General features: G+C 39.0%; 3 protein-coding genes across 3 annotated transcripts in view; all 3 read right to left on the bottom strand.

The window, feature by feature from the left end:
* The window catches only part of mgat4a (alpha-1,3-mannosyl-glycoprotein 4-beta-N-acetylglucosaminyltransferase A), a 35,253-nt gene extending 33,256 nt beyond the window's left edge, over positions 1 to 1,997 (bottom strand). The window contains exon 1 of the mRNA XM_044131252.1: positions 1,011 to 1,997. Coding sequence (XP_043987187.1) covers positions 1,011 to 1,104 — 94 coding nt within the window. The 5' untranslated portion in view covers positions 1,105 to 1,997. The remainder of the gene's footprint in view (positions 1 to 1,010) is intronic.
* Positions 1,998 to 3,322: 1,325 nt separating this feature from the next.
* Positions 3,323 to 6,942, bottom strand: creg2 (cellular repressor of E1A-stimulated genes 2). The gene is made up of 4 exons (XM_044132158.1): positions 6,418 to 6,942; positions 5,093 to 5,262; positions 3,900 to 4,013; positions 3,323 to 3,818 (listed from the first exon to the last, which is right to left on the bottom strand). Exons 1-4 carry the CDS (start codon positions 6,895 to 6,897, stop codon positions 3,677 to 3,679), a joined length of 906 nt encoding a protein of 301 aa, XP_043988093.1. The 5' UTR covers positions 6,898 to 6,942; the 3' UTR covers positions 3,323 to 3,676.
* Positions 6,943 to 8,058: 1,116 nt separating this feature from the next.
* Positions 8,059 to 17,618, bottom strand: cracdla (cracd like a). Its single transcript, XM_044132496.1, has 10 exons — positions 17,603 to 17,618; positions 17,450 to 17,511; positions 17,158 to 17,302; positions 16,933 to 17,065; positions 16,706 to 16,849; positions 14,167 to 14,424; positions 12,577 to 14,095; positions 10,885 to 11,801; positions 10,551 to 10,668; positions 8,059 to 9,189 (listed from the first exon to the last, which is right to left on the bottom strand). Exons 2-10 carry the CDS (start codon positions 17,499 to 17,501, stop codon positions 8,999 to 9,001), a joined length of 3,477 nt encoding a protein of 1,158 aa, XP_043988431.1. The 5' UTR covers positions 17,502 to 17,511; positions 17,603 to 17,618; the 3' UTR covers positions 8,059 to 8,998.
* Positions 17,619 to 19,147: the final 1,529 nt, after the last annotated feature.

The following is a 19,147-nucleotide window of genomic DNA, read 5'->3' as shown; positions in this document are numbered from 1 at the left end:
TCCCAGATTGTTAACCCAGACTCATGCAGAAACTCTCAAAGCCAATCACAGTGGTGAGCGAGCAAAGTGTTCTCTGATGACCATTCCAAAGAGTCAGGAAGTTAGATTTAAACAAGAGACAAACCAAGATGGTAATAGAGGAAGAAAGGATGTTAATAACTTAAGACATTTCTAAAAAGTTATCCAGACGACCAGATTCTTTTACATTTTCCACTTAAATATTCCTGACTTGTACGTTTAGATTTTATTTCTGAACAGACATTGGTAAGAAAAAAAAGAGAAATACCTACAACATGATTGTTAGAATTAGTGCAGTTTACAACTCCAACACAACGCTTCAGTTTCACCAGAGCAATAAAAGGCTATTTCCGTAATGATAAACAGAACTTGAAAATCTGTTTACAAATGAATCTATAAAATTCCTAAAGATGTGAAATAATAACCAAAAAAAAATTGCCAATCAATCTGCAATAAATCATAAAATTATTAGGTGGATATTCTTCGTTCTATAATAGATTGAAGAATATGCAAATATCTTAAGTTTTGTCATCTGGTGTTCAGACACGCACAGACACTTATTTTGGTGAAGGCCAGTCACTGTACTCACTCATTCCCTTTCCTCACAAAACTATTACATCTTTTTTTTTTTAAGAAAGAAAAAAGAAGAAAGAAAAAAGAAAAAAAGCCTTCAGTAAATATTCTCATTTAAAAAGTCCAGGTCTACAGAAAAAAAGCTATAATGTTGAGTGAGAAATCCACATCGGTCAGGAAAAGAGAGATCAGTGCACCCCAAACGAGATGCTAATAAATGCAAATATCAAGAGGCTAAATAACTTAAATGAAGAAATGGTTCAAAGCCTTTATTATTTTGAGACGCATTAAAACCAACAGACTACTTTCTCTATGCTTTGCGGTTGTTTTGAGCTGTGCTCAGTCACGAAGTCATTGCTCTTTCTGGCACAAGTAGGGGGCCTCTACTAGCCCATTGATGTGAGTTATATAGAGCCTACCTTTGCCATTCTGCCATGCTGTGTACCAGGACAGGCTGAGGAAAGACGTGAAGAAAATTAACGCAGTGGCCACAGTTCCATTTCTGAGCCTCATCTCATTTCAGCGATGCTTCTCCTCGGCTGAGTGTCGGGGGAACCCGGAGCTACCGCTGCCTCCCTCCACTCCCTCGCCTTCCGTCCGTCCGTCTCTTCCTGCCCTCAAGATGTTGAGACGGGCGTAGGCGAAAGCATACGAACGTTTCGAACGGCCCAGTTCACAACACAGTAAAGTGTCAGCTGAGAGAGACCAACGATCAGACGTAACCTTGGTCCTCTCTGCGTTGTCTCTGGTCGGTTTTAGTCGGAGGGCTGCTCTTCTTCTACCTTTCTGCTGCGGTCTGACACAATTCAAACGACTTACGCGACAAGATAGCTTACATGGTCGCCTAGCTGTCCAAACAGCCCATTTTGATATTTACAGGCGCCGCTCGTTAACTACAAGTTCCAAGTAGAAGGCATTTCAAGTGTGTGACGGCGGATCCTCCGGGATAGGCTGCTGTAGCTCTGACGGTGTGCGGGAGGTTACGCCTCAAATCACGTTGATTCCGCTTCAACTGCCAACAGATAAAGGAGGGTTTGCATTAGAAACCAACGTGTTGCTGCCTCCTTGGGGCACGTCCAAAAAAGCCACCAATTTTATCGGTTATTCAAGCCCCTGTCCAGTACGACCGCTCGGATAAGCTAGTTAGCTACTGAGCTAACATGAAGTAGAAACTCCACTGGCTGTGTCCTTCAACCTGTAGTCAACAACATCAAAAGCTGCCAGAACAGAACAATAGACTCTTTTCACTATTTGAAGGATAATTACTTCTTATTTTGCGCTTTCCTTTTCGTTTCGGATAAATACCAAAATTATCAGACATTCCGTTATTTCAATACATCTTACAGCCAGATGTAACGTGACATTTGTAACTAACTACTTAGTTCACTTGTCATGTCACATGTTTTACAGATCAATGTTTTCCGGTAACAACTTTCAAAATAAAGGCCCTGCTGTTCACAGATGTTGATTTTCATTTATAACTGTTTCAAATTAAAATCGTTTGTATATGTCAACATATGGTAAATAAAACCGTTCAAATTTAATTAAAACCAGAACTGCGACTAGTAATACTTTATCCATTCTAAAATCCAAGTACTGATTTCAGAGATAATCGGAACATGAGTAGCCATCAGAACTTGTATGTTGTCCATTGTCGTCAAATTCATCATAGGTGATTTCTTTGCACTTGCTTTGCATTTATCGTACTAATAATACCGCCCAGCAACTTATTCCGCATACTGAGAACCAGTGCAATGGCTTTCAAATGATGGTTCAACGATCCAGTCCTCGAGGGTCAGTGTTCTGAAACGTAATTGTTTCTCTGATTTAATAAATACATCTAAGTCGAATAATCAGGTCATTAGCAGCTCTCGACAACTCGACTTGGTTCGGGTGTGTTGAAGCAGGAATGTTAGGTCAAAGTTGCAGGAGTTGCAGACCCCTGCAAGAAAACCTACCGCGCATGCTTTCATAATGTGGCCACTAGGGGAACCAGTCACAACACCATCCTACTTCACACATACTTGCCAGTTTGACTGGGTAACTACCTTCCTTTACTTCTAGTCCTCGAAGATTACAAAATTCCGTGATATAAAATGGGAAGAAGGCTTCCAAAGGAGGCTTAAATATTTCAATAAAAAAATTGTCTGCTTTATAATTTGCTTTTCCATTCCTTGCAAATAATTAGTACCGATGTTTTTCCTACTAGGCATCAGTGTAGCCCCTCTGAGTGTCATAAAATCTTCTTTTCTGTGTTTTCCAGGAGGATCTGTATGATGGATCAGATACTAGCAACAGTCTTGCAGCGAGGATGTCCCAGATTAGACTCACAGACTGGGATCTTTCTACATGGAGCGTGTATGTTGCCCAAGTGCATACATGGGTTCTCTCCGCCTTCCTCCAAGTCAGGGTAGGTCAGTTGTGTTTTTTCAGTTATTATTAGGAAACAAAATAGTCCCTTAGCACACATTTAAGCTATATTATTAAAGGTCAACTTGCAACACCATTTGACCCAAGTAGATTTTTTAGCTTTGTCACTACATAAACACCTTCTGCAACAAACAGTCTTCATCATAGGGGTAATCAAGTTCTTCAAAATGCTCATTTTATAATATACAGTTACTCAACATTATTTGGTATATTGTCCTGAAATGCTTGTGATTATGGAAATAATTAAAAACCATACAAAAAAGTGCCTGACTCAAGAGGAGTACTAACAAAAAATTAAAGATTTCAATAAGAAATTCTACTTTATTTTTAAAACACCATTATTGTAGTGCAAACCCATAAAATATCATAAAAAGATTACATTTACATATAATCAGTCAGTTCAAAAACACTATACATACATTCAGGCATAAAGCTTAAGAAACCAAAAAGCTGGGAGGGAACAGACTGCAAACATGCAACAACCTTTCTCTCTCGCTAATTAGAACAGCAGCAGCATTCTGAAAAGCAATGCACACACACACACACACTTTTACATTTATAGTATTTGCACATCACTGCTTCCTTATCAGACTGTGCCAGGTGTCAACTGTGGCACAGACAGCAGAACTGATGTGAAGCAAGGCGAGGCAGGATCTCAGAAGGGCGTAGCTTTGAAGTAGTCTGCCAGTGGGATGACTGATACTCCCCCGATCCAGTCCTGTAGCCAGACCTGAATCAAATCCATCTTCATGAAGAACCACTTATGTCCCACCGGCCACTTTGCCATCGCAGGATGTCTGTTTAAAACAGAGCCACATGTGAGTTTACACTTATCAAATGTAGTGTTAGCACACTAGCGTTGCTTACAGTCCTAGCACCTCGAAAACATCGCTTCCTTTGCAAAAGCGAGCTCCTCTGGGGCCACCTCCACCATTTTGCCTGTCAGTGTGAGTCGAGCACATCTGGGATCCTCTGGATCATACATCATTTGCCTTGAAACACAGCGAAATATGACACATTGGTTACTAAAAAGTTTTTTTAAGCTTTTTGGTAACTACACTGTGGTGGCAGATTTCCTTTTATGTCTAAGGAAAGAGGAATGAATAATTGTGTTTTGTTCAAGCCAGAAAAAGGGGTATTTGTTTTGATGACACCAAAAAAATCTTTTTTATAGCTAAAAGTTGATAGAATTTAATAAGGCAGGTGTTTGTTATTTGTATCAAGATTACAGAACGAAGCAAATGCAGTAAAGATGAAGGAATGTTAGTCGACCCTTTCCTAGAAGTAAATTGCAAAATAGAAAAAAAGTCAGTGGTTTCAAAGCTGTCTAAGTGTCCTTGTATAGCAATTTAGATACAATTTTTATGAGTAACATGAATTTAAAAATGGCGATGCCTCTGTCTTGACCCTTACATGTCAGCAAATGATGTGGTAAAATGTGCAAATGTGAAGTGTATCTCCCCTCTCTATGTTGTATGTATCTTTTTTTTTTATGTTAGCACCTCTTTGTGAAGGTATCTACACAGAGTCAATGTTAAATATACTTTATTGTATCATATTGTTTACAGAACTGTATAATATAGATACATGTTCAGAAAATCTCTAAAGATCTTGGTCGATTGTTTTTTGACAACTTCGGATTTCAATCTAACTGAAACTCTGACACCTGCTGGCAGAGGCAGGTAAAGCAGTTATCTATGAATTTGGGGAGATCAGATAGTAAAGCCCTTGTGCAATTTGTGGATTACGTATATTCTACCACTTTTAAAATATTGCTGAAGATTAAAAAATGTATTTATCAAACCTTCCCAAAACCTAGACCTATAACAGAGTCTGAAACAACGATAAAGTTTATAAAATTAGATAAAAAATGTGGAGTTACAAGTACCTTTCACTTGGACAATTTCCTTAAGCCCTAGAAGCACAATTTGATGGAAGTCAAATTAAATATTTTACACTATATTCTGAACTTTATAGTGTGACTTAAGTTTGCATACCCTGACTTCTCAGACTGCTGTAATTTTACCCCCCCAAAAAAATACAAGTATATTTACAGTAAGCTTAGGCTTGCCTGCAAAAGTCCCCCTCAGCTTCTGAGAATGTGAGAGAGGCATACGGATTACTTTTCAGGTCCGTCACGGTGTTGTCCATTGGAGTCACATAAAAATAGATCACTCCAGTGCTGTTGTCCATTGGTCCGTCACTGACTGAGAAGATGTTTCCAAAGGGAATACCTCTGATCTGTGTAAAAAAATAAAGGTGTTGCAAAAGGAAAATCATTACAATCTTAAACGAAAAGAGCTATTTGACTGTTTTTTATGGAATCAGTGATCACCTCTAGCACAAAAACCTAAAATACCCTGACTACACACTGAACAGAAACTACTTTAAAAAAGGTTTATGAAACCAATGTTTTATGTATGAAAACACAAATTGAGCATTGTTTTTTTAAAATCTTCTTCACAACCACCTAAACTTAAGACAAGTGTCAAAATGGCAAAATATAGAATGTGGAAATCAAGGCTGAGTTATTATAAATTAATCTGCAATTAAAACAAAAAAACTGTTTGGATTTGTTGAATTTGTTTTTAAAAACTAAGGACATTGCACAGAGCAGGGGATTCTTTGTTTTCTCAAAAATACAGTCAAAGGATGGGCTCTCATCATTATCCAGGAACTGCCACTGTTCATTATAGTGGCATAGAGCAGCAGTGTCTAAGTCAATCCTCAGTGGCAGGTATCCAACATGTTTCAGCTCTTTCCCTGGTTTGAGACAACTGAATCAAATTTTGGTTCATTAGCAGGCCTCTGTTGAACTTTGTGACATGCTGAGGTTGTGGTCGGACCATTTTCAATACTGGAGCAGCGATGCATCTAAACCTGGCAGAACACCGGCACCTGATGCCTAAAGATGGGCATGGAGATGAACAGGAAAAAAGAAGAATTAAAGAACTGTATCATAATATAACATGAATTTTGGACATCAATTAGTTGTACAATTGTAAAAACAGGCTTGAATTTTCAAAGATTTGTTGTTTTGACCTCTTTACTAGTTTTCATTATGTTGCATTTTCCAAAGTGTTTTCCTTTCATGTCATGATTAAAACGTTTCTGGTCTGTAAAAGATGTTTCTCTGGTGTTTTGCACCCAGTAGTATTTTTTCTTCCTTGTACATGGTGACCTTGAAGAATCTGCTACATAACACATTAAGGAGCTTTAGATCCAAGTTCATGTATTGAAGTTTCTAAGATTAACTAATGTTTTATAAAGTTTGGTAAAGTTGTAAACGGATTTGGGGAGTTTAACCTTATTAGAAGGAATAATAACCTTATTATTCCAGCCTTGTTGCTAAATAAAGTTTACCCACCCAGACAGGTCCATGTTACTGAGCCTTACCTTGTCTTGAGTGGAAATGGTGGCTAGATGACCCCAGTCGCTGTAGTGGGCGATGTATCTGGCCGTCTTGGCCGTCTCCTGGTGTGGAGGAGGGGAGCTGCTGCCGCCGGACTTCTTCACCTTCTCCACGGGATACGAGAACAGCCGAGGGGACAGCTGCGCCGCTTCTCCGCTTTCGGGCTCCACCTGCTCCCTGAGTCCAGGAGTCTCCAGGCGGTCTCCGAGGACGTTGGCTTTCCACAGCCCGGCGCCGTCCACCAGCAGCGCCGGTGCAACCTCTTCGGACAAGTCGGCATCTTCTACATCCACGTCGTTGGAAGACACGACCCAGGACACGGAGCTCCTGAGGGTGTAGCTCCGGCAAAGACACAGGAGGCTGGCGCACAACGCCAGGGGAAAGTAACTGGGCCTCATGGAGGTAGGTGGATGGCCGTTCACATCCACTTTGTTGTTTACAAACTCACGTGTGGACGATTTCATAACACGAGGACGTTCGGCTGGCTGAGGTAGCTTTCTGCAGCGACCTCTGGTGGTCGATGTGGTAAAAAGGCATCAAATTTCACTACGCTTATACGAAAACCTCACTCATTATTTTTAATCATGTTTTGGGTGCACATATAAAAAATAGAATTACTTTTTTAAAACATGCCCACTTTAATTTTTGTTCATGTATGCGTTTAGATGTTTTAAAAAATATTGCATACTGAGTGAAAACCAGATTTCTCTTTAATAATATTTTAGTGAACTTACACCAACTGCCCATTAGGAGGCAGTGAATGGAGCAAAAACAATAAAGCAGCTTATTTGCACCAAGCCCCACACAAGTAGGTAAATGGCTTTTAAATAAGTCTATTCTAGTTCTGCTGTTATGCATAAAGGGGCTCAATGACAGAAAACGACTTAGTAGTTATGTAGTAAATACATAATTACTGGTGCACTGTTTAATTGTGGAGGTAAAATATGCTGAATAAAAAAATTATGCAACTCTGTAATTTTGCATAAATATACAGAAATAGATCAAGAATTACCAATTGATCTATTCTTTAATTTTATGAATTCTAATTCACTTTTTGTAAAAAAAAAAATAAATTAATTAATAAATAAAGGTTTACATGTGCACACAGCTATTTCCTTAAGAACTGTAAGGGGGTGAGAGATTATAATTTTGAAGTATATGGAGTATTGAAATGTTTTCCTGTTCGTTAGATAGGCCCTCACTTCCATCTGGAGAGTTCAGTGCTCTGCAAGAAATATCTCGATGTTACCGTAAATTATGCAGGTCCTGCAGGACATTAATCTTTTTAATGAGCTGTTTCATTCTGTCTTGTTTTTTGTTTTTTTCTGTTCCTGCTGGGCAATGACCCATCTTTTAGTTATTACTTGCAGAGACCAAAACTGCAAAACGCCATGTTAGGTTAGGTACAGGCAAGTATCTACACAAGAAAATAAAAAGTTTCACCACTTTTCTATGAACATTAATGTATATTATAGAAAGTTATTTAGTAAACTGCCATGCAATCCTTATTTGACAGCACACATTTTGACATGTCAGAGGTGAAATAACATGAACATGGCTGTCTTGGACCAGGGGCAAGATTTTGCTGATTTACATTATTCATAATCAAAGCAAATAAAGTAAAATTACAAATCAAAATGTCATTTAATATACTCTTAATGTTTTTTATGCTGCACAAGAGGCGTGTTTGTGGTAAGCACTTAAAGTACCAAATTTAAAATATACATTAAAAAAACCAAACTTTTTAGACATCCTTTTCCTCATACAGTTTATAAAATCTGCTGCTGTATTATGCAAAGGGATAATTAATAATGAATAATAAAAATGTCAATCAATCACAACCCCATCGTTCATCAGAGATGCAAAGTATGAGAAAGACAGATTGTTTTACACCATGTAAAATCTTTACTGACCATGGTAAGGCTGGGATCTTATTAATAAGATTCTCATCAGCTTTTTTGTATGTAAATGTCAAAGAAAGACATCATGGGAGAATCTGCTCAGAATGCCTGGAGCTTCAAAATAAAGCAATGAAATAGATTTTAATCATCTTCACTTTTTCTTATTTATGTTTAGTTTTCTTACTTCAAATAAAGGTCTATAAATAGGATAGGAAAATGAAGTTCTCGTTCTGGTAGATTGTTGTATCCTTCCCTCTAGATGGTGCTGTTAGTTAAATTTCTCGACCTAAAATTAGAGAAACCAATAACTTTTGTTTATTTTTGCTCAGCTCTTTGCAAATAAAAGGCTCAATAAGAGAAACTAATTAAATTTGTTTGTTTGATTATCATAAACATTTTACAGTAATAAACCGCCTAATATCATTAATAACGATTCATAAACATCTTTTTATGAAGTGGGATCATTATGAAATTAATTTATTGAGTCTCTCTTTCTGTTCCTAAAACAATAAAACTTTGTGATTACATAGAAACAATGTAAAATTTTTCCACCACATCTGATCAACACCTTCAAGGCAGCTTTACTCAACCTTCATTTTATTCTCGCATTCAAATCAGTACTTATTCTTGTTTCCAGAACCCGTAAATCTCTCAGATTCCCCTCTTAGCCCGTGCTCTTATCGCTCCAAGCCATTGACTTCCTCTTGGCCAGCTCCATCCAGGACGGCTGGCTGCTGTCAGAATGCAGCGCTGACGAACGAGTGCGTAAAGAAGATAGGGAGGAGGGCAACTCCACATTTTTCTGGGTCCATTTGTCCTCAGGAGGCTTTTCTATAACCCTGCATGGACTGGATTCTACACAATGGGAATGAGGGAAACAGTACAACACAGATTAGCTTACCATTGTCAATATTAGGGAAGCAGCATCTATAAACTCACAGTGCCTCAAATCATTCTATATTTTGCACACTTAAACTTAAAACTACTTGCAATATGCCTCAAGTTATATTTGGGACACAGCAAACGTGGGGAACTTCTGGTCAGACAGAACCAAAACCGAATTTTATTACTCTAAATTCAAACATTGTGTTTGGCACTAAAGTACCACTGCTCATACTCTTGAGCGCCTTCCCTTCAGTGAAACATGGCGGTGATCGTATCATCCTGTGGGGATACTTTGTCATTTTAATTTAGAGTCTATAAGTTCAAATAATATAAAACCATAAGCCGTTCAAGCAGATTGATCTTTGCTTCAAACAGCTCTATGCCAAATTACGTCAAGCACAGTGGAAAAAAAGTTTTGTGATTCATGTAGGTGGATGTACATTTGTTTGTGATGTTCCTTTTAAATCCACAAACTGAAATTGAAAAATTTTAAGACATATGTGAAGGGAAGGACAGTGGAAAGTGGTTCGAAGAAAGCAGATAACAGTGAATCTTGAAGTGCTGCATTCCACTTAGTTCTGAATTTAAAATGTGAGTCAGAAAATAACGTCAAACCCAATTTAAGCACGTTTTGCTGTGCCAACAATCAACAATCCAAACTAATGTAAATGCATTTTTTTTCTCTGCTTTAAAACATGGCAGCTCTTTTGGTTGTTTGAGGTTGAGGTTGGTGAGAAACCTCCACCTGTCCATTGCTTGAAATTCTTACTTCAAGGGGTTTTTCTTTCAAGCCAGGAAGTTCTACTTAAAAACACAAAGTGCGAATGCTTTTGCTTTTATATGAAAAATAATAAACAGAAAACTCCAATGACTTCTTTAAAATGCCACGACAGTACTGTGGCACCTGGAAAATCTAGTATTTTGTGAGGTGGCACAAAATGTCCTGGAACCAGTGGTTTAGATCAAGGTTCATTCGTGTGCTTAAATGGTCAAGTCAAAGTCTAAACTTAAATCCAACCTGAAATCTGTGACAACACTGAAATGTTAATATTCATAGACACTCTTCATAGACACTGAACTAGTTGTAGACATTCCCAGAAGACTTGCAGCTCTTACTGCAGGTAAAGGTGGTTACAACGTTCTGACACCAGGGGGCCTAAATACAAACATACATCAACCTTTTGTAAACATATTTGAAAACCATGTATCATTTTACTAATTCCTCTTTGCTTTGTGTTGGTATATTGCAAAGTCTGTGTGAATGCATTGTGACAGGGTGCATGGATGTTGAAGTGGTACTGTATTGCAATGACAAATGTGTGCCAACATACCTGCTGATTTTGCCACTTGTCTAATTTCCATTGTATCTTTGCTTAGAGGAAAAAGATAAGCCAGAGTGTCAGTGTCACTTGAGGTCTGCATTTGTGCTTGAGATTTTTTCTGTTCCACCTGAGAAAGGTACAAAATTATTTGTTTATTTTTCACAAAATTAGCAAAGACTTATTTTACTCTTCGGATAAAATGACATATTGATTCAGCACCAAATATAACTTTTGAATCTAAATAATTTATTCCGTATAACTATCTTACTTAAGTATCAAGTTGTGTTACAATAGCTTTACTAACAGTTTCACAAGAGGGATACAGTACCAAAGTGCCACGAACCTCCTTTAGCAAAGGTGGCGTTGTCCATTCTGCCCGTTTCTCCATGAAAGCAGCCCTGTCGGCCGCTGATCCAGTCCAAAGTACCCGCTTGCTTACGAGGGATGGACTTTCTTTCAGAACACTGGATTCTTTTTCTCTTCTTTCCAAGGCAAAGTCAAGAGTGGGAGCTGCAGCTGATGTGACTGCAGGTTCTGAATCCAGAGCTGAAGGTACATGTTTGAGTTGAGTGGCAGGTTGGAGACCTTGACTGGTCCCGCAGGTTTGCTGCTGAGGAGAGGATTGGTAAGGCTGTGCAAGCAACTGGGGAGCGTTCTTTCGTGTAAATGTAAATGGAGACGTGTTGCCTATTAGAGGAGATGAGGGTGATGGAGAGTGGGTTGTTTTTGTGATGGCCTGAGCGTCTGATTGAGCTTTGTTGGGCTGCGTCTGGCCTTGGGTCATTTGTCTAGAGATTGGAGAGTCTCTAGAGTTGCATGACTCAAACTGAGTTATCAGCGTCATCTTCTTTTGCGATGCTGGTGCCGAGGGTTTGACAGCTTGCTCTTGGTCACTGCTTTGAACGGATTCTTCTTTCATTTTGTCTGATGATTGCTGTGGTGTGCTCTGTTGAAGCTTTACTGTCTGATTCTGCACCTGAGGTCCAGTGATTGTCTCTTCTTGGCTTTTAGGCCGAGCTCCAGTTTGTGTGCCAGTAAAATCTCTTTGAAATCTGCTGGTCAAAAGATGTTGAAGACTCCTGGTCTTTTCCATGGCCAAACTCATCCAGGACACATCGGATGAGGATGCTTGTGGACTAGGCTGAGTCACCTGGGGGCCAGTTTCAGATTCCCGTAGGTGTATGGAAGTTGTTTGGACTTCTGCGGGAGTGGTTTGAGAATTTTCTTCAAGTGAAGCATTGCGCCTGACTGGAGCTGGATCTGAGGAGGGACACAAGTCTGTTAGACATCTTAGCCAAGTGAGTTCAAAGTTCCTGTGTGATTACAAGAAATCTTATCTTTCTGGATTGATTATTTACAATGTGGGACCTTGCTATGAAGACACAGCTGCACAGCATGCAATGTTTAACTAGGGTACCAAAATTATGCAAAAGTTGTAAAAACACACTACATGTTACAATACATGCAGGGTCTGTAATCTGCACTAAATAGTGTTTTATCTTATCGAACTGCAAATGTTATTCTTATTTTTTTCTGTCAGTGCAGTTTTATATATATATTTTTTTAGAAACTTATTATATCACAGGGTGAAAATGTATCAAAAGCCTTAAAATAACTGGTGGGCATTCCTCGTTGGACAGTCCAAACATTGTGCAGCATTTTGGGTCCTCAATAAAACTCTTCTCCTCAGTTTACCTTATAGGTTTATGACTTGGATTTAGGAGGACTGATGTCATAGAGCAAACTGGATATCTCTTTGTTAATTTGGCAATATGCTTTGGGTTATTGCCCTACTGAGAGACTCAATGATGATTCCTTTGTCACAGTCTTTTGCTATAGTTACTAAATGGGTCAATAGATGAGTTCAGGCCACTCGCTTTCTTGCAGTCATTTCCTGACTTATGAAGATCAAAGCACATCTGCCTTGCTTCAATAGAATGCTTTCCTTTCTTTCCCACTTCGAAGAACACCAGAGAGTCTGAGAAAATCAATTGTTCCCTTAAAGTGATAAAAATAACAGTTGTGGCAGACTCACCTGGTGGTCTGGAGGAGCTGCTTGTGTTTGCTAGTGTCTTTTCAGATATTTCACTGGAACAGTCGACCATTTTCTGTCTTTTCTTTGTGTTGACATCTTGGTCATCGGACAGCAGCGTCGCTGAATGGGGTTGAGAAGCTGTTTCAGAGCGGAACTTGAATGAGCGCGATGTGGAGCGAAGCTTTACACCAAACGGTGTCCTTGTTTCATCCTCCGGAAGCTCCTTTGCTTCCACTGCCTCATCCACTGTCTCCGAAGTGCCGTCCACTCTCGCTGCCTCTACGACATACGTGTTTAAGGGTGAATTTTTGTCTGCTGTCACTGGTTCTGTTTTTTTATAGTTGAGATTTCTTTCCCATGGAAGAGATGAGCCTTTGGATCTGTCTGCAGCAAAGGGGCTTCCTTTAGGCTGTAAACTTTTAACTTCCTCCCTTTCTCTTGTGATTTTCTCTTCTGTTCCCCCAAATGGTCTGGTCTTGGCTTCAGGTTTCTCAAGGACTCCAGTAAAATTTTTAAGTTCCTCTCTTTGTCTTGTCTTTTTTTCTTCTGTTCCCCCAAATTCTCTAGTCTTGGCTTCAGGTTTTTCAAAGACTCCTGTTAAACTTTTAACTTTTTCCTCTTCTCTTGTGACTTTCTCTTCTATCCCCTCAAACGATCTACACCTGGCTTCAGGTTTTTCTAGGGATCCAGTGAAATGTTTAACTTCCTCCTTTTCTCTTGTGATTTTCTCTAAAGCCAAGCTTTTCTTGGCTTCAGTTTTTTCAAAGACTCCTGTTAAACTTTTAACTTTTTCCTCTTCTCTTGTGACTTTCTCTTCTATCCCCTCAAACGATCTAGACCTGGCTTCAGGTTTTTCCAAGGACCCTGTTAAGCCCTTTTGTTCTTCTCTTTCTTTTGCAATTTTCTCTTCAGCTACCCCGAATGATTTAGTCCTGGGTTTAGATTTTTCCAGGAGTCCTGTGAAACTGCCTGATCGGGGTCTTTCTTCATCCCTGTTTCCGGACAAATGAAAGGAGTCAGATCCTGATGATTGTCTCTTTATTCTTGTTGAGATGTCCTCATCATTTTTAGGCTGCTGCTGCTGACCAAGAGGTGACCTGGATGTCAACCATGAGCTGAATGGCGAGAGCTGCTCAGAGGAGACTTCAGTCATACTGGCAAAAAAAGTATTTCTCTTGTTTTGAGACGTTAGTTGGCTCTCCAAATCCGATTCCTTTTTCTCCTTGATTTCTGAAGCGAGGTAGGATGAGTGTGGCCGTTTAGTGGGCCATGCATCCAATTGCCCTGAAGGCTTCACTCGAAGAATTGGGAAGGCCTGATTGGTTAATTTGGACGCAACCTCAGATGAAACTGGAGACAATTCTTCAAATGTTAGTGGAGAAAGCTGGGAAAGATTGGCCTGTCCTTTGTCTGTCTCCATTGTTTCTCCCTCTTGAGCAACAGCCTCCTTTTCTTGTTCTCGAACATGCTCAAATCGGTCACGCACTCTCAGGTCCCGTAAAGGAGACCCAGATTCAATCTAAAATGAGAAGAAAAACAGTAAAGTATATATTTAGTGATGTCTTTGTGGGGATAGATGTTGATTCTCACCCCAGAAGGTGGTTTTCTCTTCGAACTGGCTCTCTGGTTTCTAGGTTTGATGGACATCCTGTGGCGTAAAGCAGATGTATCTAGGGAGGCGGTGAATTCGGCTGGCGTGCTGAAGTCTACCGGATCCTCTGCTGCAGCTGGTGATGAATAGTTGGGTCCAGAAACAGGAAAGTGATGGGAAGGCATTTGGGACGGCGATCTTGTTTGAGCCAATTTTGAGATTGGTGAGACTGGAGGAGAGGTTGGCTGAGATGTTGACTGAAAAGAAAAGGCAAGAGGTCACGCTTTACAGCATTCAAAACAAATCATTGATTACAATGATTTGAAAAAATATACAGTACAGACCAAAAGTTTGGACACACCCTCTAATTGAATTCAATTAGAAGGTGTGTTGAGATACATGAGATTCATTTAAATAGATACATACAGTACATCTGTACTGTATGTATCTATAAATTGAGATTTTTCACATTCAAACCTCAAACTTCAATTTATGTGAACAGAACGGTGTGCATTTGTGTTCAACTCACAAGGAAATACTTTTAGAACCACATTTCCCTGCAACTACGGCTGCAGACTTTGCACTGCATATCAAAAGAATAACTAATTGACCCATCATTGTTCAGAGCAAATTTTGTCAAGCTCATTAAGACTGTAGGAAAAAACATTTGTGTACAGTAATTTTCAAGTGATGGCCTGGATTCTCTATTGGATTCAGGTCTCGACCCAGACTAAGCAGTTCACTTGATATAGACCATAGTCATGCATCCCTGGCTTCCGCTCCAGCCCAGTCTCATAAGTGTCACAGCGTCTACACGCTGGTTTTCAAGTCCTGGTTTTCATCCAGGACTTTTTATTCATTCAGCTTCATCTACCAATCAACTCTGACTATCTTTCCTGTCTCAGCTGAAACAAACAAAACAAAAAGCATCCCTAAGCATGATGCTACCACTCCCAAGTCTTGAATTGGGAATGTTATTTTCAGGTTCATATGCAGTGGTTGCTTGATTAAATACCACACTTTTCAACTCCATTTACTTGACTGGGAAAATTCTGAAGGCAGATGATTTTGTTAAGGGCACAACAGTAAATGGAGCAGAAAACAAATTCATCCTGTGTATTTTAAATTCTTAGAACCATAAAACAACTTTCCTTCCACTTCACATTGTGACCTACTTTGTGTTAGGCTGTCACATAAAATCCCAGTAAAATGCACTGAGGTTTGTAACAGTAAGGAACAAAAACACAGAAGTACCAACTACCAAAAAAAACAAAAAAACAAGCCAGAACAAAAATGGAGCTATATTACATTGTTCTGGCAAAATACTTCTCATTCAAATTCAAAACTACCTCATTGATCCCAAAGGGAAATTAAGTAGTATATGTTTGTACAATATACTAAAATTGTCTGAACAATATATGCCACGTTATTACAATATTCATATTTATGACATTATAACAAAAACCTTTTACATTCTTCAATTATAAATATTATCTCGTAGTAAAATATATACTACAAACATCTAAATTATGCTGGTATTATGTTTTAATAAACAATAATGCATTTTCTTGTTAGACTATAATATATGTTTACCTTACAACATAATTAAATTATGATGGGATAGATTAGCGATTGAGTTGTATTTCATGCTTGGATTGAGCCATGAAGAGATTACGTTGCTGTTCAACATTGTGTACAGTGCTGTGATAATTATCCGTACACTGATAAGGAACGTAAAACACATGGAGCTGCACAGGAGGTACAATGAGTCTGTTTTGACTGAGGTGACAGCATTTCTCGACTCCATTAATGCATACCACACCAGCTGAAACGCATTCAGACGGGTTATGTTGTCTCTCAGAGTGCTGTGAAACATTTACAGAGTATCTGGACCCAAACACGGTTGAGAAGAGAGAAATGTGGCATCTTGACTGTGTCTAGAGGTTGCAACTGAACCTAGAAGGTTTTATGTTTCGACAAGAAAACAAATTGTTCAAAAATGATCTTTTTGACATTTGCTCAAGAAATGATCATAGTTATACAATGTGAATGTTAGATGGTAAGAATCTGAACGTTTTTTTTGTTTTAACATTATATGCATTTTGTACAAACATGACAAGTACATTGTTACAACAATAAAGGTTCTTATGTTACAACTTAATATTGCTTTATTTCTCTTTAGCCTGGTTGACAGCTCTACGCTTCCATACAATATGTGGGAAAGTTCTGAATTAAATCTTATCCTGACATATTTTTCTTATTTTGATTATAGACCTGCTTATAGTGCAGAAGAGGAACTATAAATGTGGTTTAACAATGCATAACAGTGACTTAAACAAAATTTATTGCTGTTTTTTATCCAATCAATTTCCCCCACCCCCCTCCATAAAACACATTGTGCTGTTGTGTTGGTAAAATAAATATAAAATTTAGTATGAAACAGATTTTTCTTCCTATCTTCCTTTGGGACTGTTGTATTTGACGCTTTTATTTATTCAGTCTACACCTTGGTGAAGCAAAAATCAGATACTGAATTACCTCTGTGAGGGTTCCCTCTCCTGAGTTTTCATTAGAGCCTTGGAAAGTAAAGTCCTCCGACAGCTGAGCCGTTTCCTCTGGACTCTTGATTGGCAGAACCATTGGCGGTGGCCCAAAATGCATCTTCTGCAGCTGGAGCTTCATCTACAGCAGTAAAGCAGGAGATGCTGCTGTTAAATGTGTTGCTCTTGCCTTAAATTCCTCAAAAAGAGAACACGAAGCCATACCTGCAGAGATTTGATTTTGCTGTGAACATTCTCCTGAGATGAAACCCTGACTGGATCCGGGTCTGAAAGGACCTGATCATCCAGAAAGATGCTTTCGTGGGAAAACGCTCGGGAGCCCATTGTACCCTGAGAACTTTCAATGACAGAGAATAGAAGATTGAGGGGAATACGGAGGTGAAATTAGATGTACTATTTGCAAAGTTTTTTTGTCAGCTGTACACTCACGCTAAATCTTCGTCTGAACCAAGTCCTTTTCCAGCGGTTATATCACTAGCTGACTGGCTGAGGTTGGCATCTGCCTCTACACCCTTCTTCTTAGCCCTCCTGAAGAAACGGCTTTTCAGAGACTTGATTTTGGAGCTTTTACGTTCTGCAAGGGCGAAGAAAGAGGCAGATTCAGGCTGATTCACACAAAGGCAGAACAAATTCTATCACATCTCCAAAATCTCTTGATGTTATCTTTAAAAAAAAATAATTTACTTCCATTTTAACAATTTTCTGCAAGAGATAATCTTACTTGTGACGTCCTCTGTGCTCTGTTCCTCATTGTCTCCTGAGAACGACTCCATCTGTTCGATCCTTTAAAAGAAAACATATGAAAAAGGACAAAAATGTGTTATTATGAGAAGGAGACATTTACAAAAAGCCTCCACAAAAACTCCACGTATACCATGTTTGCGGGCTGTTCTTCCATGGTGGAGAATATTGAAAATGATATGAACATAGCAGTGGCGTGCTCTTTGTTCTCAAGCATAATTACAGACATACGGTTCAAAGGTTTATTACAGGGCTGATTATCAGGAGCAGAAATAACCTTCACTGAAAAGCAGGCAGCGGTGGGCAGCATCCTGATCAGCAAAATGCAATCATTATTAAGAAGAGCTAATTTATTATATCACCCAGGTGGTCTTATTAGTATAATAATTACGGTACCAATTAAGTTTATGCAGCAGAATAGGCATTGTTACAACATTCTAATGAAACAACCGAGTCGCGTTCATATGGTCACTTCTTAAATGATTTTCTGCAATGGCTTTAATTTTTATTTTGCAGCCCCTGTTCAGAATTTGATTTGGTCAATAGTGACTATTGCAACAATCCAATAATCTCTGAAATGTGTTGAGTAAGATTATTCCATGGCAGTAGTGAAACAAAAAAACACTTCTACACATTCATAAACCTTCTGCTCTTCTACGTTTTGTCCTCTTATGACAACAAACTTCAATGTATTTTGTTCAGATCTTATGTTATTGATTGATGGAAAGCAGCATTGTAGATGTATGTTTAGGGTCAATATTAGCCTCTACCTCAGGTTTTCTTAACAGCTCATCTGACCCATGTGAAGAAAAGCAACCCCTCATCATGATGCTGCCACCATCTTATTGTGGGGATGCTGCATTCAGGTTGATGAACAAGATGAATTTGTTGACAGTGTTTTAGACCAAACAAGGACTTTTTATGACTTTCTCTCAAGACTAACTTCCTCTTGCCAGTCTTCCACGAATGTCATGTTTGTTTAGCCATCAGTTTACAGGGGCAACCGTGTCTTGGCAGGTTTGCAGTTGTGCCAAACACTTGCAACCTTTTGGCGATGGATCGAACACTGACATGTTTAAACCCTGAGACATTGTTTTCTGTCTTAACCCTGCTTTAAATGTCTCCATAGCACCATCCCTGGCTGTTCTGCTGGTCTTCATGTTGCTGTTTGTTCACTATTGTTCCCCAACAAACCTCTGAGGCCTTCACTGAATGCTTGCTTTTATGTTGGGTTTGTATTACACGCAGGTGGAGTCTGTGTACTGACTGGGTGACTTCTGAAGGCCATTTGTTGCATTATATTGTTTCTAGGGATACCAAGATAAATGGTGGGTGACAACCACCAAATGCACACTTTTTTGATTTTAGAACTGTATAAATCTTTTGAAAATGCTTTTTCTTTTGTATTACTCTGTTGCATAAAATCCCAATAAAAATACATTTAAGTTTGTGGCTATAAAGTGACAAGAGATATAACACTTTAGCAAGAGTGAAACTGAATTTTATGAACACTAAAGCCATTCTAGAGGAGATTCTAAATAGTCCCAGCTCTTCCAGGTTGGGAGGATTTAAGACTGAGGTCAGTCTTCTTGCTGCGTTTTGTATATTTTTGTATTGTAACTCCGCTCTGGCGTTTTGTGAGCTGCAGCCACAAAATGCCAACAGTTTCATGCTGTTG

The sequence above is a fragment of the Gambusia affinis genome, linkage group LG11 (assembly GCF_019740435.1).
Source record: "Gambusia affinis linkage group LG11, SWU_Gaff_1.0, whole genome shotgun sequence".
In the NCBI taxonomy this organism is placed as follows: domain Eukaryota; kingdom Metazoa; phylum Chordata; class Actinopteri; order Cyprinodontiformes; family Poeciliidae; genus Gambusia; species Gambusia affinis.
The sequence above is the reverse complement of the archived record's forward strand: the minus strand, read 5'-3'. Positions and strand labels throughout refer to the sequence as shown.

Coding starts and splice junctions, on each gene's coding strand:
- cracdla (XM_044132496.1), bottom strand. CDS start 17,501: ATGGAGTCGTTCTCAGGAGACAATGAGGAACAGAGCACAGAGGACGTC. Junction 17,303..17,449: donor GAGCACAGAGGACGTCACAA/GTAAGATTATCT, acceptor TCGCCCTTGCAG/AACGTAAAAGCTCCAAAATC. Junction 9,190..10,550: donor ACAAGTGGCAAAATCAGCAG/GTATGTTGGCAC, acceptor CCCATTGTGTAG/AATCCAGTCCATGCAGGGTT.
- creg2 (XM_044132158.1), bottom strand. CDS start 6,897: ATGAAATCGTCCACACGTGAGTTTGTAAACAACAAAGTGGATGTGAAC. Junction 5,263..6,417: donor CCATTTCCACTCAAGACAAG/GTAAGGCTCAGT, acceptor TTTTTTACACAG/ATCAGAGGTATTCCCTTTGG. Junction 3,819..3,899: donor AAGGAAGCGATGTTTTCGAG/GTGCTAGGACTG, acceptor TGTTTTAAACAG/ACATCCTGCGATGGCAAAGT.